The following is a 26,028-nucleotide window of genomic DNA, read 5'->3' as shown; positions in this document are numbered from 1 at the left end:
AAAGACAGCACACTCACCACAGTGGCCGTCCAGGTCAAGTTTGAATATGGCTGATCTGAAACACAGTTTAAAAAGAAACAGAAACAAATTAATTTTTTCTTATTTATTTATTCATCATTTCATCATTTCTTCATTAAGGCTGCGCTGGGTGGCTTCACGTGTTGATGGTGGCAGCTTGAATTTTAAGGCCTTTGCATGCTTCCATTGAAGTCACTAATTTGCTGTTATCTAGTCACAGATGTTGATCCTGACCAAGACACGGAAAAAATCTCTATTTATCGATCAATCAATCAATAAAAGCTGAGAAACACAAACAGAGCAGCGTGCCGACCTGCGGTTGGAGCAGAACCTCAGGCCCAGTCTGAAGGGTTCATGCCACCAGCCGACAAACAGCACCGACTGACCGCCTGGAGCCCACAGAGCCTGCAGGACAAGACCACTTATTCATATAACACATATACACATATACACTACTCACAAAAAGTTAGGGATATTCGGCTTTCGGGTGAAATTTCAGGATGAACCTAAAATGCATTCTAACCTTTACAGGTGAACTTAATGTGACCTTCTGTAAACTTTTGAATGCACATGTCCAACTGTTCAATGTTTCAGTACTTTTTGCACAAGTTGCTGTTCTCTAACAAGGAGTTTAACGGCAAAATTCACATCAGGTGTTTGATGCTCCAGCTCATCGAGGTCGTATCATTAGGGAACGGCTGCTGGAGACTGGGGTACCTCAGATGGAGTGGCCTGCACTTTCTCCAGACCTGAATCCCATAGAAAACCTATGGGATCAGCTGAGTCGCCGTGTAGAGGCTCGGAGCTCTGTACCCCAGAACCTCAATGTCCTGAGGGCCGCCCTTCAAGAAGAGTGGGATGCCATGCCTCAGCAGACAATAAGTCGACTTGTGAACAGCATGAGACGTCGTTGTCAAGCTGTAATTGATGCTCAAGGGCACATGACAAGTTATTGACACTGACATTTTTTGTTGTGGTATATCCACCACTGTTGTTGGCTTTTGTTTCAAGAAATTGTTTGAGATGAGGAAATCACCAGTGTATGCTTCTACTTAAATGCCCTACTTTCATGATATAATATCACTGTAGCGTGAACTTTTTACGTTTTCCATAAATTTCACCCAAAAGCCAAATATCCCTAACTTTTTATGAGTAGTGTGTATATATCATACCTTAAATTAAAAAAAATATATATCATCATTAGCATGCATTAATAGCCAAGAGGTGGTTCCATGTCTGTTAAGTATTTACTGGTGACATAACTTGAAGGGCTTAAAAAATGACAGAAATTTGCCACAAATCAATTCAAATGCAATAAAACTAAAGACACACACACACACACGTATGAATGGTAAAATTCAATTCAAACTTAATCTGTGTTATCCTGCGTATGAGACTGTGAGCTGTGGGATGCGTGTTGCTCACCTGTGCGGGGGAGACGTGCGGCGGGACGCCCTGCAGCGCGCTGACCGTGCCGCTCTGCAGATTCACCACAAAAAGCCCCGGGGCGCTCTTATTGGTCAGCCCCTCACCCCAGTCTTCACAGTACACACTCCTGTCCTGTCACAGGAGCGCAACACAGACACACTCAGACACTATTTGGACAAATACAGCTCAAGATCTGCTGAAGACTGCAAAAAAAAATCACACGTAAAATCAAACCGATGTTCATTGTACTGAAGTGCACGGTAATATAATGTATGATAGAGCTCTAATTTACAAATAATAGTCTCTAATTCGTTTCAAGTCTCATTTTGTCAAGAGATTTTAATGGATATTTGTGCATTATTTTTAATTTACACAATACAAGTATCATGTGTTCAGTATATGATTTTATAATGTGCTGCGGTACCGTCCCACAACCGGACTCTCCATCGTGTGTTTCAGCCGAGGCGCTCCTGTTCCTCTCGGCTACGTACAGCAGCCTGGTCTCACACTCCGACCACGACAGACAGCCAAAATGGACTGCAAACACACACACACACACACACACACACACACACACACACACACACAAAGGAAAGACAGTGACACATTATATCAGTGATTAAAAAAAAAAAGAGTTTTGGAGTCATGTGAGAGCAGAGATGTGAGCGGCTCAGCGGGCTTCAGGGAGCATTTCTATCCTCAGGCTGGTGATGAAAAAGGCAACGTTAACTTCCTGCTGAGATCTGAAGCCTTTTAGCCTTTTATCCACACAAAACTACAGCACAAGATCTACTAATCACATTCTTTTAGCGATAACTTGGTAAGACTACTTTCTCTTCTTATGCGCCTTGTGCATGGAATGAAGTGCAAAAACATCATAACATTAGAGGTAATCCCTTCTTTGAATATTCTTAAAGCCCTTTTACAAACTGCTGTGAGGGAAACATATTGTTTTTATATCATTTCCTTGACTTTACAGGCCGCTGTGCAGGTGGACTGTGCATGCCTCTCTAAAGTCGCTTTTTTATGTATTGTTTTGTGTTTTATCATGTGAAATTGTTGTTGTTGTTTTTTTAATGTGAAATGATTGTGAAACGACAAAGAGATCTTGTACCTCAGTGGCTAAGTGAAGGGCATCATTCCCGGCAACGGGCTACAGAGTAAAGTACTGGGTCAAATGCTTAATCCACAGATTATGGACTCAAAGATTAATCAATCACTCAAATGTTCACGTGAAATTATCAGAGCCCAAAGTGATTTCCTGTAATTGCCTCATTAGTGCAACCAGCAGCCAAATTTAGAAAACAAATTTTAAAAAGTAATCATTTTATAATTGTAAATGTAAGAGTCTCAGCATCTTAATGATCTTGGCAAAGCTGCAATCAGACAGTTTGGGATCTTCACTTGATTAATGATTTAAAAAAAAACAACAACAACCGATTACCTAAATTATACCTTGGTGATTTACTTAATAATCCTTCCATAATGAAAAAAAATGTTCCTTCAATATTTAATTAACGCAACCACTCTAGAACGTCTGCTGCTGGAGGTGTTTCAGCCACAGGTTGCACTTCACATGGGAATCGATTTGTCAGCACCACAGATACATAATGAATTTGAACTGCTGATTGATTTTTTATGTGTTTAAATTTATTGGGATGGATCTGGATGAATGGATTTTCCTGCAGCTCCAGTAAAGCACCAGTATGTCTGCATGCAAACAGAGCTTGTGTGTATGAAGTGGCAGGGGTCAGTCTCACCGTCATCGTACACTCTGCCGTGCGCGTGCAGGGCGGTCAGGTCGAGGCATTTGCTGAGGCCGTGGCTGTCCCATATCTGCATGGCGATAAACCAGAAACAACAACAGCGTGACGGCGCAGCAAAACCAACATAAACAAGTCCCGCGCGAGACGCCGCGGCCCCCCGCTTTTCTTACCTCGAGAAGCTGGTGGCCGGCCGTTTCTCTGACGACGGCCCTGAGGCCTCGAACGGGAGAGGAGCGGCTCAGTAACCTGGTTTCAACGGGACAGAGGGAAAAGAGGAGAAATGAGGGCGTTTAATTCGAGGCCGGGTTCAGTTTGGCTTCAATTAACACCAGAGAGCCCCGAGGATTTGGAGGTCAACTGAAGGGGAGAGATTAAATTTCATTATTTCATTGCCTAACCTTAGAAATTGTTGCTTTTTTTTTTTTTTTTTTTTTTAACTTTACTTTACTGAAAGTTGGTCTAGGAAAAGTCACCGAGTCATTTTGAAAACAGATATTTCAGCCATCAACTGACTCTTCACTCAAATGAAGACACAATTAAAGTCAATGAGAAATGGAGAATAAATGACTTACCACTACTAAATAAAACAGTTTATATTTCTACTAAGAAAGGATGGAAAAATAAATGACTCCATTACATCCATTCCAATATACCATTAAAATTCAAACAGGATGCACAATATTGGATTTTTTTTTTTGCCAATATCTGATATTTTCCAGCTCTTTTGGTTGATTGCTGATGCTGATACCGTGGAATTAACACATTATTATGACGACTCTTACTGTGAAGGCCCGCTGGCAGATGCAAACATAAAACACAATGCTTTTCCAAATGTGCACATTGTCACTGGACAAAAATAAGAAATCTACTTCATCTTAGGTTATGTAAAACATGCCACATCTATTTTTATTTAACACTTTCCTTCTGACAAAGCTGTGAGGTTCATCCTGCTTAAACAGCCTGGGATGCTGCTCTCCCAGAGAAAATCCTGACGACAGACACACCCAGGGCAGATTTGACCTATTTCACATATCGGCATGACACTGTCAGAGCAGTACAGATGTTTAATTTTAAAGCAAATATCAGCTGATACTGATGACGTGTTGATATTTTCATGCATCCCTAAAATTCATCATAATAATAATAATTCCTCTATATCTGGGAGAAACCTCCATGTTGTGTTATGAGAAATACACACAAGATGTTATTCAGGGAAACTCTTACTGTAAGTCTGATCACACAAGTGAGTGAAGTGTGTGTGTGTGTATGTGTGTGTGTGTGTGTGTGTGTGTGCGTGCGTACTCTCCAGACACAGGCACACAGGGTCCTGGTGGGAGGACGGTCTTGATGGTCTTGTGGTCGTTGCTGTCTGTTATCAGCGTCCACTGGCGGCTGAAGCGAAGTCTGGAGCCTCGAACCAGATCGCTCTGACTCCACTCTGCACACACACACCGACAGGATACAAAAACCTAAAACTACAGACGCTCGTTTCGACAAACATCCATGGAGCTGGGGACATTTCAGAGCATGAAATCTATGGACATTGGTACTCATCGTTGGCGTAATGACTACTTTATGATGCATTCGGTGGTGTATCATTAACAGTGCACTTTATTAACATCTTAATTAGCACAACACTAATAACTCAGGTGCAGCTCTTGCACAAACAAAGATGCACAGAGGATTAGACGGCAATGTGCATAGAGAAATATGTGCAAAATTGCAAGTTTGAAAATTAGTATGCTGGGAATAAAATTAAAGACAAAAATCACCTATCATATTGTAAGTGTAGTGCACAAGGCCAGGGGTTCTCAAATTATTTCATATTAAAGAACTGCTTCAAACCATGGACCCTGTTCAAAAAGATTTAAGATTTTGTGTAATCCTGTGTGAAAAGATTTATGTTGTTAGATATGACTGCCTGAAGACTCGGGCAGTGATTTTAAAAGAGCGGTCCAGGGACCCTTAGGGATCTCTGAGGGTCTTCTATGGGTCCTCAGCAAATGAGGAATAGTTTAATTTCACTAGAATTTAGTTGACTAGAAACTGTATACAAACAATTATGAGTAATGACTATGATTTTTTTTAACATCACCGCGTTGAATCTATTTGTCAGTGTTCAAGTAAGACATTCAAAAGATTTAATAGCCTTCTTAACACAAACTAAAACATCTTTTCATATCGGGGTACTTGGACACAATCACTTCAAAAGGGGCCGTGGCTTCATACACATCAGCTTGTTTCCAGATTATGAAAAGTTTGAACTAGATTAGGGAATATCAACAAGTTGAGGAGTGAAAACTTTGGGCCAAACCAATCTTCCTTACACAAACTCTCATCGTACCAACTTCCACAGAGCGGGAATAACAGTGATATTACACCACTGATAATTTTCTCTGGATCACTGCTGGACTATGAGCATGCACCTAACAGGAGTTTCCCTAACTTCCTCCCATGTCATGGCTCCCAAAATAGACCCACAGTGAACCACAGACCCCATCTGAGAGGATTTTGTCCTGTGGAATCACCTCTGAGAGCATTTTTGTTTTTGATGGGAGCAGTCAAACTATGATCGAAACACTTCCTGATTATAACTTCCAGGAACTGTCAGAAAAATTAAATAAATACTGCATGTTCCTCGTTTTGCCTGGGACGCCATGTGACCCTCTGAAGGGCTCCTGGCGGTCCACGGACCCCAGTTTGGACGCCACTGCCCTCGGGGTAATAAATAACCATGTCCCAATGAGAGCTGGGAGTCTGCACAAAGCTGCAACAGGTGATTTATAATTTCACAGTTTAACCTGCAGCCTGAGGGCGGAGGAGCCAATCAAAAGGAACCCACCGCTGTGGTGTTCAGCTGAATTTAAAAACTTTGAGGAAAAATGTGCAGACTTTTGCACGGCACATAGCGTGTGTGTGGTGAGTAATCCTGACCTGCAGTCACCGTGTAGCCCCGGCGGTCCCCGAGCTGCAGCTCCGTCACCTCGGCGGAAACAGGCGCAGGGAGGCCGCTGCACTCGCTGTAGATCCCGCTGATGCTCCGGGGCTCCATCCCTGCGGTGGTCTATTGGCTGGAAACGGTTCAAGTCAAACGATCAGCCTAATTATTATCACTCAATGGGCGCTGCGGGCGGAGAGGAGCGGAAACTCCTGCGGGGATATGCAGCGCCTCCCGGGGTGTTCAAACTGTCCGCATGGCTGCCCTGCGGTGGAGCAACAGGCTCGGGCCGCAGCTTGTGGATGCCTCTGCTCTTGTCAATGATTCCCCTCTTCTCTGGATCGGAGTCAAAATTTCTCAGCAAACAATTTCACTCCACCAGCGCCTCCATGTTGAATTCATGAATGGACGATACCACTTTGGGTTGTTTACAGGGGTGTAGTACACGGTGCTGGCCGCAGGAGGGCACTAACGCGTCGTAAATGGCTGTTATTGCTTGGTTCTGTGATTATGGTGTTATACTCTTACATTTTTGTGACCCTTAATAGCTAGAAATGCTCTGATGGAGATGCTGCATCAGCTACTTGCACATCATGTAGTTTAGATCTGGCTTTACGCAAGAAAGCCTCCATGCAGTGAGCTGAAGTTTGCAAATAAAACTGAAAATGAAAGTGATCACGCAAACTCATATTCACCGGTTTCCCCACAGAACTCCAACATCACAGATCTAAAGTTGAGTTCACAGTGTCAGTGGAACAAAGAAATGCAGGTGTCCAGATGCTTTTTGGGAGTTTTAGCCCACTTTCACCTCTGAACTGAATTGTTAGCCCTCACCTCGTCTTCACAGACCATACACACTGTGCCGAAGAGTCTGTCTCACTGTACTGTTTATGGAAAGGTCAGGCAAATGTTGCATATTGTTGATCAGTGGTGCACTCCGTCAGATTACTCAAACTGGAGGAAATCTGTTCACAGCTATTTTTTTTTTTTTTTTTTACATTTCATGGTCTACAAAATCCAGAGTATGAATAAAACATTCTAATTTATATGCTGCGACTGAAATAATCATAATCTGCATTAACCTGTTGTCAGTGTTATCATCCTCTACTTTATTCAAATTTATCTGCAAGATTACGTTCTTTCTAATATGTAGAAGACTAACTTCACCAGGTCTACAAGCAGGATACTGTCATTCCAGTGTAATTGACCCCTTAGTCCCAAAATCTATTGCCAGGACTGTATTGTTTGTAATTTGCTCATACAGCACAGCTGTGTCAAGAAAGAGGTCTCTTCCCTGTATGTAGCAGTGGTACACCATTTATTTTAAATATGACTCGTGCCCTCTTCTGGCAAAAGATTTCCTCCATTTTCCCTGTTGCAGCGTTTTTGTTTTTTTTTTTTTTTGTTTTTTTCTTGAAGATTAGGTCAGTGGGTGTCATCCTGTTTGTTTTGAACTGGTGGGCGTGTTAAGCCCTTTGAGACTGTAGAGTAATACCGGGCTTTAAATAAACTTGAACTAAACTATAACAAATCACTCAGTTCTGTAAAATGATGAAACACAAATGACAACCTTTGAGTGCCCCAATACTCTTTATTTCATTTGATCCATTTTCTGTCCATGTGCCTCAAACCAGAACCACTGACAGACAGTTTGGCGATGTTGTGCTGTGGTCGCCCTGCTGCCGAGATCAAAAACTCAACAGCGAAGGTGAGGATTTTCCACCAAGGTCCCGTGACCTCTAGCCAGCAGTTCAGTACATTTTCATAATTTCAATATGATTAAAAAAAGCACTAATACTTCTGTTGCTGCTGCCAAGAGTTGTTCCCGGGACAAATTTTCCATAGAGAAGCATTTTGAGATGCATAAAGCTGATAATTTACTGGTCAAACTTCCTTTTAGAGGTCAACGTGACGCTGACGGCACGAAAAACAGCAGCATCCAAACTTGTAATCAGCAGCTCTGGCTGTGGCATGTGTGAATATATACTTCTTGTCCAAAAGTGACAGTCATTCAAACTCATCATATCACTATATAACAGGCCCCGTATGATTCAAGTACACATTTACCATACATCCTTATGTATGTGTAAAATACATATACATGGTAGATTGTATGCCCCACCAACCCACGTTAAAAATATAAATGAAAAGAAAAAAAAAACTAGAAATTCTCCTTTTAGTTGTTTTCATCCCATAATTGTTGTCTGTAAACAGTTCTTATGATTAATTTTCATAAAAATCACACAGTACTGTTCTCCCCTTTCAATAAATTACAAAGTAAAATACAATTAACCACCAGAAATGGTTAAAAGGTTGCTTTCCTCTCTCAAAAAATATTAATACAAAGATAATATTAACCCTTTGATTTATTTATTTATTTATTCATGTATTTTTAAATCAGGCATCTTCTTGTTTCTGTCGTTGTTTTAAATAGTGTTTTATTTCATGGTGTTAAATAAAAATCAGAAATAAAACACACACTCAAGCAAACACCACACACTTCTTTTTTTTTTTTTTGTAACTTGCATTGTTTCCAAAGTCAGTTCATGTTTGGCAGCTGAGGTCGCCACTCTGCGTCTGAAGAGAAGAAGAAAGACCGAGGAAGTCAGGAGGAACTGCGAGCCCGGTTTCCACTCCAGGCCCAAGCAGGTTTATCCACAGCTTATTTATTTACAGTACTTGGACAAAACTATCGGTCCAAACACGTCCATTTCCTTCCATAGTGCTTCTGCAGTTTCCTAAATTAGTTTTTTTTGTGTATTTTGTTTCAACTGATCCCATAACATGAGGCTTTAGAGAGAACCTCGGACTGAATTAATCTCGCTTGGCTCTGCTGTGGAAAGCGGGCTCATGTGGCAGCTATAAAGTCAGAAATGCAGATGGAGCGTCTCTGCAGGGAGACCTGACCGATCTGTTTGACATTTTTCCAACAAACTGGACAAAACAACCCGCTGGCTAACAGCTGGGCCTGGGCACCAACAAAAACGACACCTAGCAGCACCATAAAGGTTTTGGTAAGAGAACCTACTGGAAGGCATCAAAGGTATAGAAAGGTATTGTAAAACTTCAAAATGGTGGATTCTTACAATCAGACGTGTTGATGCATTTCCTTCTGTGTAGCTTTATCTCTACAAGTGACTGAGCACGTTCTGATTAGAAAGAACTGTCGGAGAATCGGTATCCATTGTCAAGTATGAGAAGCAGTGTCAGAAAAGCCGGCGGTGATGCCCAGGCCCCAGCCGTCTTTATATCCCAGCGGTTCAGTCCATTTTGTGTCCCCGAAATCAAAGGGCGTATTTGCCGGGAGGGACACAAAATGGCGGCTGCATATTGGTCGCAGACAGACAATGCAAGAGAGATGGCAGACCCTCTGACTCCTCATGTTCTTTACCTCTTAGAATTAATAAAAATAAAATAAAATAAAAAAGAGCAGGGATGAGCAGGGATGAAAAAGCCCTGTTTAAAAAGGATCTGTTAAGTGTTGTGTGTGTGTGTGTGTGTAACAGCTGAGGGAGTAAGGGGGTTGAAGGCAGCTTTCTGAGCCCGTCTCCTGTGTGCCAAGTCAGGCCTCAAGGAGAGACTCGTTTATTCGTTCATTCAGTCCTTCCTCTCTCTCACCACTCGCTCCTCCGCTGCCTCCGTCCTCTCTTCACATGACGTCGGCTCGCTTGTCCCTGACTTTGTTCCTTAGTTTAGTCCTGGCCTTGAAGGCAGCTGAGTTGAATAGATGCTGTTGGGAGGAAAAGAGAAAGAGCAAGACAATCAGACTTGGAGGTTTGAGATTTTTTTTCTCAGTTATATTTCTCAGTTATTTTTATTGGTTGTCACTGCAGGAAATGAGTTTCCTCCAAACTATGTGCTCCTCTGGGTGTTCAGAGAGTCTCAAATTCAGCTGCACCGTTTCCATCAACATCAGAGGAGGAAAAAAAAAAATCAGCAGTGCCGCTTGTTACAGAAGTCACAGCCTCATACAGTTTCTAGATCAGTGAAGTCAACTTTAACTGGTACAGAAGACGCTCCTTGTCCTCTTCTCCAAGAACAGGATGAACGATCACTGACTTTCTTGGTCCTTCGTATTTCCAACAGCGTTAAACCGTTGTGACTTCATCTTAGTAGGCCAACACTAATTAAAAAGCTGCATAGCAGCAAGAAGGATGCACCCCTTCAGCCTTTTGAGCTCTTCCTTACTCTGTCACTAGTGTTCATTTGTTCATTACAGCAGCATTTTGCTTTTGAGCAGGAGAAAAATGCATCCTGCGATCATGGACTTACATATTGCCTATGTAGTATGAACAGTCTCTCTATACAGTTCAGGCTTTATTTATCCAGCCACATTATATAATTCCAGCTTACAGTGGAAGCTATTGTAAAACTCCTCCTCCTCCTTTAGACACTGAACCTTCATCTATCTTGCATTAGTATTACAGACAGCTACTTTACTTATTACAACAAAAAAAAATCTGACTGGAGGACCTACAGTGGATAAAAATAAAGTAACACTTTTCCTACTGGCGCACGACTGTGGCAGCAGTTCAGCGAGGACATGAAAGCAAGCTAAGGAAGAGGATGACACATCGTAAGGTGAACGTGTTCCAGTGGGCGAGGTGGAGTTACCTTCTCAAAGCGGGAGATCTTGCTGGCTTTGACAGCAGCGTCCAGGATGAGAGGAGGGCCGAGGCCGAAGATGTCTCTCAGCAGTGGGTTGAACTGCGAGGAGACACAGAATTAGAAACACAGAAAAACCATAAGAACATGTTGCAGGAGCAGAGTTGCAGAGTTACACAGCAGTAAAATGACTCGTACTGTACAGATTAAGGCTCCAGCTAATTATAATCAGTGTCAAATGACCTATTTCTTCTTGGATTAATGGATTAGCCATTTAATGTATAAGGTGTTGAAAATAATGACTAATGCTTGTGGGAAGTGGAAAGCGATGTCTTCAAATTGCATTGTCAGTCTGACCAGCGGCCAAAAACCCAAAGTATTAATTTTATAATGATATGAACAGAGAAAAGTAAGTACATCTTAAAATCTGAGGGATCTTAGAGAGGCTGGAATCAGCAGGTGTTTGGGATTTTCACTTGTAAATAACTAAAATGATTGTAGTACAGATGAATTTTCCTTTTTGGAAAATGACCTGAAATCTGTTATACATTATTCATAAACATTTTGTCAACCTTGGACTGAAGTTTAGTACTACACTTAATGAATTATTTAACCTCATGTAAGTGTTCAGTTCGTCTATGTCTTGTAAAAGGTCTACTGGCAGGGTGACTGTTCCTCCCACACCGATGCAGTGTGTATAAGTCTGTGAGTGTGTGTGTGAGTTTGTACATCTTCACACCTGTAGATGGTGTCTGACTCCAGACTCCAGAATCTCCTTGAAGGCATCGTACACTCTCCTCCTCATCCAGCTGTCGATGTAAACGCCCTCAACTCCGAACCTGATCTTCTCCTCCGTGAAGTCCTCGTTCTGCACGGGAGGAACACAACGCCTTAAAAATAGTCTGGACAACTCTCTTTTTTTGGGTCAGTTGGTCACCTGAGTCAAACATAATACACTCTACTATAATGCTTACTAACTGAAATACCGACACAGCTTAAAAAGTTATTAAAACTATAAATAAAATATAAATTACTGTTACTACTACTCTTCACAAAAATGTACTACTTCTAATAACAATAACAACAATACAGCTTTCAGTGACCTCTTGTGAAATTTACAAGTAGTCTCCCTCCATTTTTTACCATCTAACACACACACACACACACACACACACACACACACACACACTCCTTACCTCGATGTAGTGCAGCACCTCTCTGAAGATGGAGCGCTGTTTCCTCCGGTCGTTCTTGGCTCGGTGTTTGTTGCCATCTGTGGCCAAACTCTTCAGACACTCGCACAGGCTGTCACTGTCCTCCACCTCAAAGTCCTACACACACACACACACACACACACACACACAAGTAAATTACAGTGCAGTGATATGGCAATAACGTTGTTCTCCTTTAAACTGTAATTGTGGGTATAACGGGTGCAGGTACGCACACAGTGTTTGAGTAGATTTCTGTGTGTGTGTGTGTGTGTGTGTGCATGTGTGTTTACAGTGTCTATGTCGCGTCCCAGCTCCACCAGCAGGGCGATGGTCTCTCCCACTGCGATCCTGTAGTTCACATCGCTGCTCTCCAGACAGGCCTGCAGTTTGGGAAGGTGACTGGAGAGGAGGGAGGAGGGGTCAGTGCTTGTGTCCGACAAGAGAGAAACATCTTTACAGTCTCAGAGTGTGATTGAAGTCGCATCATCAATTAAGACATGCAGATGTCTATTTACCCAAATGTTTCTACTGGCTCTGTATTGTATATTATAAAATAGAGCCCTTTTCACTATGAAACAGATATTGCTGTTTATTTGCACCCGCTAGTTTGAATGCACCGCTCTTACGATCAGTGCTGGAGAATATTATTTGAATCAGGTGAAAATTATGAGATGTAATGGTGCATAAATATTGAGGACAATGGTAAGCCTGATGCTGACCATTTTCAAGAACAAGGATGACAGTAAAACATCTTTTTCTAACACCTGCGATGCCAACATATAGATCTTTACAGTCTTTACAGCCTGCTGAAAAATTAAGCAAATGCATGCAGCATATCCACCCACTCTTCTAACAGGGATAAAGAAGTGAATATAAATAAATCTTTATCATCTGACTGTCCAGTTTAATGTCTGGGAGATGACAAACTGCCAAATTTTGGCCTGGCTGAATTATTCCTATCTCCTGCTTAACTTTCAATTAATTTACAGCAGAAATCAATGATTATGTCTTCATTTCACGACATTGCACTTGCATGTGATGTGTTTTCATGTTGATTACAGGCAGAGTGACTTCACTCCTGTCCTCTGCCATTCACAAGCTAATTACTCCAATTAATTGTGCACTTACTGGTTCTAAAAGGATATAAAAAAACCATTATGTCTTTACATTCCCTTTTCCAATGTTACCAGGGCATCTTTTTAGAGAGCGTGTCTTGTTTTATTGTCACATTGCAATGCCTTCTGAGTCGACTGCAGAGGTCTATGACTGATGATTAGACATGTCGACAGTCTTACAAAACTGTCGACAATCCAGACTAAAAATCCAGACTAAAAATGAACAATGACAAAAGGCTTTTTGTCAGATCAGTTTTCATTTTATCAAATGCATATCAAATGGCTGACCTTTATCAGAATCACGCTGGCAATATGAAGGCAGTTTGCTGTCATAGCAAAGAGTTTTTTTTTTTTTTAATGGCCTATTTTTGAATGCACTGTGAACTCAACGTTAAGAAATTCACCTGTTAAATCGACTTAAGTTGTAAAGAGAAGATGTAGGTAAAGAGGACGAGAAAAGTTAAGAGAAGGATTTTTTACATATTGATAAATTTACTTCCTTGTACATATTGGGAAGGTGCGATTTTTTGCTTGGTTGCTTAGTACACAAAGGGCATTTCACTCACAGGTCTAGCAGCACTGAGAGTCTGGATGCAGGACAGAGAGTGACGAGCAGTGCCCAGGCCTGCAGGGCGGCGCTGTAGAGCCCCGGGCTGCCAGGTTTAGGTGTGGGCAGCACTCCCTCTCTGTTGGGGTAGGAAGACATGAACACGCTCTCCAGGTGGGTCATCGACTTAACCAGGTCCTGACAATGATTAAGAGGAGGTGAGAAAAGACAGACAGACAGACAGACAGACAGACAGACGGGGAGGGGGTGTCATCTTTGTATCATGACTTATGGCTTAACATCAATTCAACCATAAATTCACAAACTGTAAAGTGTGAGTTGCTCTTACCTCTCCGTCTTCAGCTGCAGAAACGTAACAGCACATCCCCAGAGCTCTGGCACACTGACGGAGACAGAGGCAGCCACAGTCAAATAATCCAACAAGTGAACCAACACAGACAAAGAGACAGGGGCAGGCAGAAATATAAGTGGCATTACACCAAAGCTCCAACTATGGTGCTGAAGTTAAATAAGACTTTTCAAAACTTGCTTGAATATTTTCATTGCCTAAAAAACGCCATTCCTTCCTCGTCCCAAAAATTTTGAAATTGTTGGCTGTGTGAATAAAGGTCAGTCAATCTCTGTGGGAGGTGTCTTCATGATCCCTTAAACACCGGCCAGCCCTGAGCTACTGTGCCTTCTGTTTGTTTTCAAAATTGAGGGAACGGGCAGAAACTGGCAGACAACAAGGGTGTGATGACACTTAAAAGTCGAAGCTGACGCTTGGACAGGCTGCGAAAACCAGTAATGCTTCTTAAAACAAGATCTGCTTAAAACCAGGGCAGAAAGCTGACAATAATTTATTTTCTTATAAACGGCCACAGTGGCTGGCTCTTATCAAAACTCACAGGCTGCTTTTACTATTTCACTACATTATTCACTATTAGCAGCCAATCTCATGTTTATAGAATAGATCTTCTAAATACAAGTAATTATTAGTTAGCTTTAATGTGGCTGGTGCAGAATTGAAGCTCGCAGCCTCAGTCAAATCTGGTGGGTGAGAGAAAAATGTTCATTTTCACATTAACAAAAGAAGGCTTTTGTTTTGAAAGTGACATTTACGAAGTGACATTACGTAACCTAAAAGTCCTTGACAAAACAATAATACTCACAGAATGGCTTTTCTATATTTCCAATATATTCAATGATGAATTTCACATCCTTAGCTTTCCTCCAAAATGGATATATAGCACTTAACATTCACATATCAAGTTCACAGCATTATGATATGTAAATTCTGTTTTACAGTGGAGTCTACTTTTCATCTTGTTCAACATATTTTTAGTCACTTTACTGCTGATAATAATGGAGGTGTATTGGTTCTTTAGCTGTATGGAAGAAATGGATTTCAAAATTTTCACTGACTGTGCTCTGAGCATAAGCCTCCCAAGACGCCTGTTTCAAAAAAAGCTGTTTGTACTGGATTTATGTTATTTTTCTGCAACTTTTCTGTTTGCAATGATGCTGTTTTTCTTTATCAGGTCTGTTGTGATTTTTTCCCTCCCACAAGGAGAGACCTACCCAATATAGACATTTAATTTTAGTGGGACTAACTGGTTAAATTAAGGTTAAGCAAGGTGTTAATGTTTCACGAATATTATCAGTATGACAATAGTGCATAGGAAAAAAATACTTTTATTACTGCTGCTTACGCCATTTAAGTTCAAAAGTGTAAAATCAGAGTGACAATCATGTTCAAATCAATCCAAAATGTCCATTTAACAGTTTTTAGAGTTGGGGACACAGTTTTTAGCTTCAGTAATTACTCACGCTCTGGCGTGCTGATATGCTGGCGCCGCTGTCAATCAGGATGGTGCTGAGGATCGGGCGGAGCATCTTGAAGCCCTCCTCGCCCTCGTCTCCACCTCCCAGCTGGACGCACAGCAGGGCGAAGACCGTGGCCGCTGCTGCCTGCTCCTCCCCTCCACCTGGACAGACAAAATGAAAAGTGATTATTTATGTTGATGGAAAGCTGTAGTTGTTGCTGCAATCAATAAATTCCTTCACAAGAGAAACACACACTCCTCTGTTTGCGCTCACCTTTTTTAAGACTCCTCTCCAGGCAGTCGCTGATGGTGAGACGTCTCTCGATCAGGAAGTCGTACAGCACTCTGGAGGAAAAGGCCTGCCGCAACGACTCGAGTGCCGCCAGGCGAGTCTTAGCACTGAGACAGAAAGAGGAGGGAGCTGATGTTGTTTTACAATAATAGCACATTGGTTGTTGCGCTAATTAATGCAGTCTGGTGCTGTAATGAAGCCGTAGCACTGAGTTCCTAACACTCCTGATACAATAATACAATAATGAAAACAGGATAATGTCCGTAAACAAAACATATCGAACCCTCACCTCTTGTCCATCAAGTTGTCGATACACTGTTTGAGTTTGTCTTCTGTCTCCTCCTGGGCCGTTTGCTCGTCCACCAGCTCCACTCCTGAGACACACAGACAGATCAACACACTTGGTATGTCTGGATATTTCTAACTGTTTCTAATTGTACCCAATTTAAATGAAGCCAATTTAAAAGATATAAAAATATATCTTAGTAGGAACTTAAATAACTGATTATTTCAACAAGATTCACGTTTTACTTTAAATGCCACCCATCATTTTGCTATCTGTAAGTTGTGATGTTTTGGGGACAGTTTCATTTAGTTGAGTAACAACTAAGAGATGCCCAAATAAACAATACGTGTGAAGTCACTCTTGTTGCAATTAGTGGTGAATCAATCAACAATTAACTGCTTGCCTTTTTTGTTTCATGTCATAAATGCATACTTTAGGTTATTTTTAGCAACTGGTCAGACTAGGTAAGAAATTTTAAGACATCACTTTTGGATCTGGTAACTTGTGGTGGGCACTTGCAATTTCAGTTCATGCATGTACAGTATATATTTACTGCCATTACCAAGAACACAGCTGCTATTTTTAAAGTCACTACTTTAACTCTGTGTGTATGTATGCATGTGTGTGTGTGTGTGTGTGTGTGTGTGTGTACTGTTGTACAAACCTGTGCCCTCCTCCAGGACAGAGGCACTCTCGCTGGCACTGCTGTAATGGCTGAGAATATCAGACGCCAGGTCTTCATCACTGGCACCTGACTCACCCTTCACCCCATTTTTGCCTCCTGGAATGAAAGAGAAAACACAGAGGAGGTGAGGAGAGATGGCGGGTATAAAGATGGGGAGTAAGGAGACAGAAAAGATGAGGGAGAGGAGAAAGGAGCGATCATGAGTTTTGAGAGGGCAGGTGTGGAAGGACACGGCATTCACAAGGGGGGAAGAAATGGGTCGAGTGAGGTGGAGCGTTTGAAAGAGGGTAGAGAGAGAGACAGAGGGGAAAAAGAGGAGGCATTTAGAGACGCGTCCACAGGGATCCACAGTGACAACAGTGCAAAGAACATGAACTGATTAAGTGATAAATTTAGGAACACAGACAGACGTAGTCCCATATTATTTGAACTGGAAACCCCTACCCTCACTTTGAATCTCAATCACGACACATGCTACTTTCTCTGTTTTCAGGCTTTTAGGCACCATGCCATTTTTAAGAGGAGCATGAGGTAAAGCTCAAATCTTAACGTCAAACCTGCCTGAACCCAACCCAATTCTGAAGGTGAGCATGTTTTTCTCAGCTTGAATCTGTCTGAAGCTTGAAATAGGCACTAATTAATTTAGCCTTAGGTCATGATCTCACACTAAAAAATGTTCTCCTCCTTCATAATCCTATAGGATACGATGGGTTTTAAAGAGACAAGTAGAGAGGCGTCTCATGCCCTAACAACCAGAAAGACTGGAATCAGGAGAAATCAAGAGAAATGACTGTGACAATAAAATAGGCTCCTGTCTAAAATACAACTTGTCAAGATTTCTAACTGAAGCGAATGATCTCAAACTGAAGCAAACAGCCTGAACTGAGAAAATGAGTCAAAAATGTAAGTCTACAGTCAAGACTGAAGTCTGAAGTCATCGTGTCCCAGCAGATTTCAGACTTAAATGTCAAGCTCCAACAGGAGATGATTCAGAACCAGCTGATCTAAACAATGCTGAGCATCTCGTCGTGACAGGGTTATGGAGGAGGAGACTGTGACTGTAGATATTCACTAACAGCAGTTGTTGATACAGTACACATTATTAGGCAATTATAATAGCAGCTGGCACCCAGCAAAACAAGGTCAAATGTATATTAAAATGCTCCTAACAATGCTATTGAGCCATAACAGCAATATTGCCCACAGTACTGTGTTTAGCGCTACAGAAAAAGCAGCAACACACAAACTTTAGCAGAGCAGAACATTTATTCTTTTCATCTCACTGCCACAGTGGCTGTCCCTTTCCAAAATTCACAACTTAGCCAACCTAAGTCCTTATGGGAAGAAAAGAAGAGCTTAATGACGATTAGTTAACAGCTAAAGCGGAATTAAAACTCTAACAGGCCACAGCCAAAACTTAACCGTGTTTGGCTCGTGGCCATTCCCCAGCAGTGACTAATGGCAGGTTTAGGGAAGGTGACTGTAGGCTCGCTCTGCTCAGCTGTCTGCTTCTATCAGTAACTGTACACCAGGAGACACACACACAACACACACACACGGATATATATATATATATATATATATATATTAAATTGAACTGAATATACTGGGTCCACAAATTTGTCATATGCAAACTGAGCAAGACATCCAAGCCAGGACTCAGGCCTTTTAGAGACATGTCCAATTAAACATTCTTCAAGCATTATCAACTAATTCTCCGGACACTGAAAAAGTTTCCGCATGTGTGTGACCTGTTGCCATCTGTTAATGAAGCTACTGCATGGGACCAGACAGGACACCTTAACAAAATCACAAGCAAGGCTTTTCAAACAGTCTTGCAACAGTTTTGCAACAGTCTCGTTACATACAAAACAAGTTCCACACAACAGGGAAAAAAAATGATGTCAACACTCGTTCAGCTATGATTTCTTGCTGGAGGCTGGCACCGGTTTGTCAAACAAGAACTTCTGGCTTGAAATCCCACTGAACATCCTGAGCAGAGGCTGGACTGGTGTTACACAGCATTATATTATTGTATCACTCGTCATTTTATTTGTCTTGTGGTTGTTCTACCATTTTATGCTGTTTTGTTTTTATTAATCTCACCTGCACACTTCTTTTTCCTTCCTGATAGAGGCTGATGATGTGTTGATCAATAACCAACATGGTAACAGGAAAGCAAGAACCTTGAGCAATTTATGTCACAAATTCCGATTTCATTAGCACATACACTGATATGCTGAAATGTATGAATAGGAGCCTTTTGGGCATAGCCTGGACGGGGCAGAGGGCAGGGGCTAGGCTAGCTAAGCTAAGCTAACCCTATGGTTCCTGCTGGCTCAGGACTTTCTACTGTTGGTGGGATTACTGGAGACTAGAGGGGGCATTCATTTACTCATTCGTCCAGAATGGTCATTCTGCGTGTGTGTGTGTGTGTGTGTGTGTAGGTCAAACAGGTCAGTTGATGTGACCCAGAGGTCAGAGTGGTTGTTGCAGCAATGTCACATGGGATATGTAGTCCATCCATCAGAACTGAGTTTCTCAAATGTTCATTTAGTTGACTGTTGCATATCATTATTCCCGAGTTGCCTGCATTGACTTTTTAACTCATGAATGTTCGGTTAATATCTGACCATGAACGTAAATTTTACACTGCTAACAACCCTGTCTGAGTTTCATTCAATTGTACTAATTGTGCCAGGAATGTATTAATAAATCCCAGAAAAGCATTTGAGTCCAGCTGAATTAGTAACTGGATCCCAGGCTGCTTGAGTTCAAATCTGAGTATGTAAACTGGGCGAAAGTTCAGCCATCTGACTTGAGCAGACCCAGCTGTACAATCACTGCTGTCAGGTCATCCCACCTCCCTATTGTTTACCCTCTGAGTGCATTCTGGGTGAGATATTACTGCCAGCCACATGCCAAACACTGGTAAATTGTGGCTTGTGAATTTACCACTGTGACGTCTCATTCTCTGGTAAAATGGTGAGAGTGCCAAGTGAATTTCTTGTAATGTAGGTCATTTTCAAATTTGTGTGTGTTATAGCCTACTGCTGGACTCACTGCAAGTTACTCGGGACAAAGAGCGTCTGCTAAAACCCAAACACATAACATAATGATGAAATGCAATGACACAGTAATTTGTGTTGCTATTCAAACAGATACTATTCTATCCGTGTCTATTACACAGTAACAGAGTTGGGTGTGTAAGTGCTCGTAAAACTTAATCTTCTTGAGAGAAGTGCTGACCTGGAGCAACTCCTCATGTTACAGTAACGAGCAGCAAAGCCTCTAGTCTGCTTCTAACTTGAAAATCATAAAAAGGTTCCCGTGGAGCTTTGTGGGGAAACGCCTGACATCAGAAAACTGGAAAAGCTTTCTTCAGCACACAAAACAAGAATAAATGGTAGTTCATCCAAAGAGCGCAGGAACTCCTGAAGTGAAAATATGAGGAAAAGCATTATCATAACTCAAATGATACTCCCAATAATTTTTCTAGGTCAGGATAACGCTCGTTAAGAATTTTGGCATTTTTAGTTACAATCAGCTGTGCAGCCCTAAAACACAGGAACAGAATATAAGATCTGCGGAAAACATCTTAAAATTTCCATCTTTACAAATGAACGTCAACTGGCACACACATCTCTTTTTTGAATTTCCTAAGTAGCATACATTTACTTTGAGAAGTGCATGCTACCAAAATGATTAGTCTGTACAAAATCAAACAATATTCAGGACTTCCACAGACTTTTAGTTAAAGGAGATTTTTTAAATTCATTCACCGAGAGCGCCTACAATCTCCTGCCTGAAGAGCCAACCTGCTAAAGGGCACCTTAACAGATTTTCTGCCTTACATGATAAACCTGAAATGCAGCACTTGCTTGCTACCTCTGATTTTCTTATGTAATCTCTTGCTTTCCTGACTGAACAGGCTGTGGGATCTCTCTCTCACACAAGCTCACTCTTCACAGCTCAGATAACACTCTGCACGGTGGTATCAGTTGGCAATTTCCTAACAGTGATCGCCCTTAAACCCCCCCCGGCCATCTTATACATGTTACACACCCACAGCTACACATTAACACAGGCAAACAGAAACACACAGCTACATGTCTTCCCACGCAGGCCTGCCCACACATGAGCTGTGTTCTCCTGGCCACGTCTCACGTGTCTCCTCCGCTTTGTTGCTCTGTGCTGACTGAGCAATCACTCACACAGCACCACCAGTCATTCCCAGAGGAAGGCACACTGCTGATTGACAAATGAGACTTTTGATCCGCCAAGTGTGCAAAAGTCCCCGGGGGTGTAGCTGGGTCAAACAAGCCCTAAATGTAACAGACAGGACTCCAAAGTGCCACCATTTCCTCTACAGGCATTTGTGTGTGATGCTTCCTGTATCTGGAGCACTGCCCTCACAGCTAGGAAAATGCAAATGTGATGAAAATTCCTCATTTGGCATTACTGTCCCTCACCACCCACCCCCAAGTGCCCATATTTCATGGTGTAAATATCCAATTAAAAGCCTTTGCCACCTGCAACACTTACTGGAACTAATCCTGAAATGGGCTGCGAAGCCACCCTGGGCTCAGAAACAGAATTACTCCCACCCCTGCATGAACAAAACAGTTCAACAAAGAAATAATACATTTAAAAATAAATAAATAAATAAATAAAAATGACTCTGGCAGGTAGGAAGTTTCTCTGCAGGAAAGAAATACCAAGCTGCAGGCCAACTCACTGGCCTTGCATACATACAATACAATAGCTCAAAACAATGGGCCAGTACAAAAATAGCACCAACAATACACAGCATTTTGGTCACAACAAAACAAAAAGGCGTAAATTAGCTTGGAAAAAACTTCAAATCAGGACTGTGAGGCAAAAAAATTCCAGTACATACAGCATACACCTTACATATTCGGAAATCAAACATGAACAAGGCACAATATTAGGCTGTGTGGGTTGAGAAAGTCACTGAACAGTAGTGACATATTAGTGATAACACTGTATTTACCTAGATCCTCAGTTTACCATGCAGGGCGGTGACATGCACCCAGAGAGAAAATCAGTCAGAGAAAAAGAACAAAAGCCTCATAGAAAGCAATGAATACAGGTGAACGTCAGCCCACACAAAGCAGAAGCTGAATGGTAGAAGAGTGTTAGCCACATTAATGGCAGGATGGCAGCAGGTCAGGACTCAGGACAAAATGAACGACAATTCAAGTAGGACTAAATGTTAGCAGCCAGTTGTACGAGGAGTAGGGTGAATGATGTGAGGAATATTCCTTGAAAAAAAAAAAGGATGCTCATTTTTTAAAACAGCCTTCAAGTTCAGCATAAGGGTGCGGTTTGACTCGTGGTTCAAGCATGGCATTATGTATGACAACCGGACAAATTATGAACGAAATACATAAGATAGATTGAATTTGGTGTAAAACCACGAAGAGCGCGCAATAAAGTCAGTCAGTTAAGTAAAAAAGCCTAAATGAGCAATGCATGATGGAAGAGTTTCACTTTTGAACGCAGCAGGGAGAGTCACATGGTGGGTTACAGCCTGTGAGTTAACCATTGGTTTCCTGCAAGCACGGAAGCAGGGTCAAGGACTTCTGAACGAGCTTCAGGTTGTGCATGAAGGACAGGGGTCAGGTGTCGGAGGAGTTACCTTTCAACGGCAGAGGAGCTTTAGCCGACAGCTGCAGCTGAAGAACCTCCTGCCGGAGGGAGCCTGGAGATGATGGGTGGATGAATGAATTGAAGAGAGGTGCACGGGCAATTGGAGGGATTGATTTAAAAAAAAAAAAAAAGATGGATGATGGAGAGATGCAGGGATGAGAGGAGAATGGATAGAGGAAGGAATGGATGCGACAAGAGGGGCAGGATTACCATGAGGGAGAAGAAGAAAAACATCAGAACTGAGCTCCACTGTTTCATTCATAAATGGCCTGCTGAATATCACTGCATCACAGTAATACTGTAGTATAGGGAGGTAAAACCATGAACCGTATTAATGTTTTATCGCTGAAAAATACCCCAACATGAACAAACTCAAATATCACAATGCCTTTGACTGAACACATGACTTATTATCAATACTATCACAATATTGTAGGATTGCCTATTTGTGCTTTCAAGGCACATTTATAGACATGATTCTTGATAACTACTCATTGGTAATGTGGATATGATGATAAAGCAGGCAGGGCTGGCAAATTAATATAATATTGATGTGCTGCCCAGCCATAGAAAAAAAAAAATCAAATTTCTCAACAAACGACATTGCTATCATATCGTTATCGAGATATGAGTACGCACCATATTAATATATCAAAAGGCAACAATATTGACAAAATCAAGTTCAGGGTTAGCCTAAAACATTGATCTGCTCTGATCAATGCTTTGTGAAGTCGCTGGATTTTCTACATCCATTTGGTATTATAATGTTGTTTTTAGAAGAATGCTTAATTTTCACTGTTGCTACGCTTATATGATATTGTATATCGCTATGGAGATACTTGGCATAAGTATCTTTATGCCTGGCACAAATTTTGGGATTGACTACTGGTGCTTTCATGACATATTTATGGACAAGATTCTTGATAAATAGTCATTAATTATTTGACAAATGTATATACTACTGATATATAGCCATATATATATATATATTAAAAAAAAAAAAAAAAAAATCCAGTTTCTCAATGTTATAATTTCTCTCTGTGCCTCTCAATCTCTAATCTTCTAGCAAGCATCGACATTCCTCAACACAGAGGGTGAATTCATGCGTGCGTGTGCGTATGTGTGTGTGTGTGTGTGCATGCGCTGCACGTGATGCGTGTGCTTGGCCAACAACGTCACCCTGCAACGCGTGAGGGCGGCTCGCAACGCCCTTTGAGGCACATGCATGGTCCGCACCAGTACTGTGCAAAGATATGAACATGTGTTTTCCCTCTGTTGGACAGGCATACATCAACTAAACCGCACGGAAATCGCCTCTATTTATATGTAAAGAAAAGAAACACGACGGGGGTCTGGACGTAAAGCCAGAACAAAGATCCTAGTATACTGTGCTGTGTGCATGGATTGTTTTAAGCCTCCTAACGTGATTTTCACCCAACATGAGCGCGTTTCAGTGACAGGACACTGCAGCTATAAATAACATGCGGCCATGCGGTTAACCTTACAAGTACTCCGTTTTAGCGCGTCAAACCGGCCGGGCTCGTCAAGATATCCGGTTAAACACTACAAACATATCACATTCCTCAGGTAAACGCTATCGCAGGCAATAATCAAAGTTTGACAACAGTTTGCACATGCAAGCACCAACACTAATGCCCGTAAAAAAACATCAGCAGGCTATGGTCACACCACTGAAACGCAGCGTGACCCACACACACACTTTAAGCTGCAGGCTACATGCCATTAAAAACATGGGGCAAGTTGGAAAAGCAACAAGCTGTGCGGCTGCTTTATCTTTGCTGCCATATGGCATGAGCGTCCTCAGTGCTAGCTAGGCTACATAGAAACTAGTGTGGTTTTAAGGTGTGGCGAACAAACTGCACAACATGTTTTGATACTTTGATTATTGCTGTCATATTCAACGTCAGCAGCTCAGAGGAGAGATTAGCAGTAAGTCAGGTAGCTGTCTGACCTGTAAAGTGCTACTTACCCGGCTTACTGGAGCCACGTTTCCCCTTTTTACTCCGTGGCATGTCGAGCACTGGTTTGTTCCCAAGCAACAACAAAGCTAGCTGTTAGCAAGCTAGCTAGCCCACTATCAGTCAAACCGCGACTTCACGGATTTGACAGCTGCTGTGAAGGCACCGGCAGACGGCAGGGTGCTCTCCGAGGTCCGTCTCCACCGCTGGGTTCAAAACCTCCCCAAAACTCAGCACTCTTCACACTTTTGTTTACACTTTAGCTCACGTTAGCTAGCCTCTTTTTTTGCAGACGCGTTCCGTAACTCTCCTTCCGTCTTGGACTTGCAGAGTTGTTGCTCGGTGACGGGAGAAAAAGTCACCCGGCGCGAGGATGTTTCAGAGTGTATTATCTATGATTGTCCCCGGGTAATCTATATCTGATACCAGGTTGAGAGGATAAGTATTTTTCAAAGTGTTTAGGACGGAGTTTTGAGCACGTTGCTGTCGCCAAGTCCACCATCTTCTCCTCAGTAACCGCTGATCAGACCGGCAGCCCGGGTTGCCAGGTTGTGTCTGTTCACAACCCCCCCTTCGGGATGCAGAAATCAAGTGCTCCCAAACTTAATGCAACTTGCAAAAAATGTTAGATCCACGTTAGGAAAAAATGCGGATCAAATTATGTCCTTAGATTAATTACTCATCAAATAATTCAACTGAATGATGCATTACTCCAATTACACCATTCCATTCCTTTTTTTTTTTTTTTTTTTTTCCTCTCAGGACCCCCTTGAAGCCCCCTAGGGACTCCTTGGGATCCCCATACCTTCAGTTGGGAACCAGTGGCCTAAGTTAGTATGTGTTAGGCCGCCTAACACATACATTTTCATAGAATGCTTAAAATTAACTTTTTAACCATTTAATTGTACAGTGATTTGACATCACTGTACAATTGCTGGATCAAGTCTGACAGTTCCTGAATTCCCAGTACCGGGCGTCAGGTTCTGTCGACGGTCTTGGTCTCATGGTTTCACACTGACTCTGAACCTCGGTCGGAGCGTGTGTTCTTCAGGTTAGGTTATTTTCCACTGCTGTTTAAACTGTTAATACTTCTGTTTAAATTGTTCATATTTCTATCTTTTTATAATCCTTGTTCATAGTGTTTACATTGCTTACTGCTATTTATCATGTGTATAGCCTACTGTATATTTCTTCTAAATTTGCACATTGACCTACCTCTATGCACATTTTATACACCCATGCACACGTTTTTTTCTGTTTTTTTTTTTTTGTTGCACATTGCTTTTTGCACACTGGGTTGTACTTAGGTTATTCTGTTGTACTCAGATCTTATTCTGTTGTACTTAGATCTTATTCTTTATTTTTATTTTTTTTTATTTACTTAATCTGTGAGGGTCTAAGGACAGAGGATGTTGTATTTTTCTGTAAAGCCCTTTGAGACAAATTTGTATTTGTGATTCTGGGCTATACAAATAAATAAAATTGAATTGAAAATTGAATCTGTAATCTGTGGATACTGCTGAAAAAATGTGAATTTCCTGCGGGATGAATAAAGTATCTATCTATCTATCTATCTATCTATCTATCTATCATTCAACAGTGTAATATCCCTGTGCATGTGTGGTTTATATAGGTAGACTTTTTTCCATATGCTCA

At 41.7% G+C, this 26,028-nt stretch overlaps 2 protein-coding genes across 7 annotated transcripts in view; both read right to left on the bottom strand.

Moving 5' to 3' along the window:
• The window catches only part of LOC115361674 (acylamino-acid-releasing enzyme), a 36,898-nt gene extending 30,313 nt beyond the window's left edge, over positions 1-6,585 (bottom strand). For 3 of the 5 annotated variants that reach the window (XM_030055216.1, XM_030055217.1, XM_030055215.1), the window contains exons 1-8: positions 6,147-6,585; positions 4,515-4,650; positions 3,383-3,458; positions 3,207-3,282; positions 1,871-1,983; positions 1,444-1,578; positions 332-423; positions 18-55 (exon numbers count right to left, since the gene is read on the bottom strand). In XM_030055216.1, coding sequence (XP_029911076.1) covers positions 18-55; positions 332-423; positions 1,444-1,578; positions 1,871-1,983; positions 3,207-3,282; positions 3,383-3,458; positions 4,515-4,650; positions 6,147-6,264 — 784 coding nt within the window. In that variant the 5' untranslated portion in view covers positions 6,265-6,585. The remainder of the gene's footprint in view (positions 1-17; positions 56-331; positions 424-1,443; positions 1,579-1,870; positions 1,984-3,206; positions 3,283-3,382; positions 3,459-4,514; positions 4,651-6,146) is intronic. The other 2 variants (XM_030055218.1, XM_030055219.1) reach the window with 2 other exon arrangements.
• A 1,954-nt stretch (positions 6,586-8,539) lies between these two features.
• Positions 8,540-24,933, bottom strand: ifrd2 (interferon-related developmental regulator 2). Of its 2 annotated transcripts, XM_030055224.1 has the most exons (13): positions 24,384-24,933; positions 16,700-16,816; positions 16,039-16,123; positions 15,732-15,856; positions 15,462-15,619; positions 13,981-14,034; positions 13,651-13,829; positions 12,260-12,368; positions 11,952-12,086; positions 11,495-11,623; positions 10,765-10,857; positions 9,769-9,880; positions 8,540-8,727 (listed from the first exon to the last, which is right to left on the bottom strand). In XM_030055224.1, exons 1-12 carry the CDS (start codon positions 24,424-24,426, stop codon positions 9,800-9,802), a joined length of 1,308 nt encoding a protein of 435 aa, XP_029911084.1. In that variant the 5' UTR covers positions 24,427-24,933; the 3' UTR covers positions 8,540-8,727; positions 9,769-9,799. The 2 variants fall into 2 exon arrangements, with proteins under 2 accessions (XP_029911084.1, XP_029911083.1); XM_030055223.1 differs by having other exon boundaries at positions 8,540-9,880.
• Positions 24,934-26,028: the final 1,095 nt, after the last annotated feature.

Source organism: Myripristis murdjan, chromosome 7, assembly GCF_902150065.1.
Source record: "Myripristis murdjan chromosome 7, fMyrMur1.1, whole genome shotgun sequence".
Lineage (NCBI taxonomy): Eukaryota > Metazoa > Chordata > Actinopteri > Holocentriformes > Holocentridae > Myripristis > Myripristis murdjan.
The sequence above is the reverse complement of the archived record's forward strand: the minus strand, read 5'-3'. Positions and strand labels throughout refer to the sequence as shown.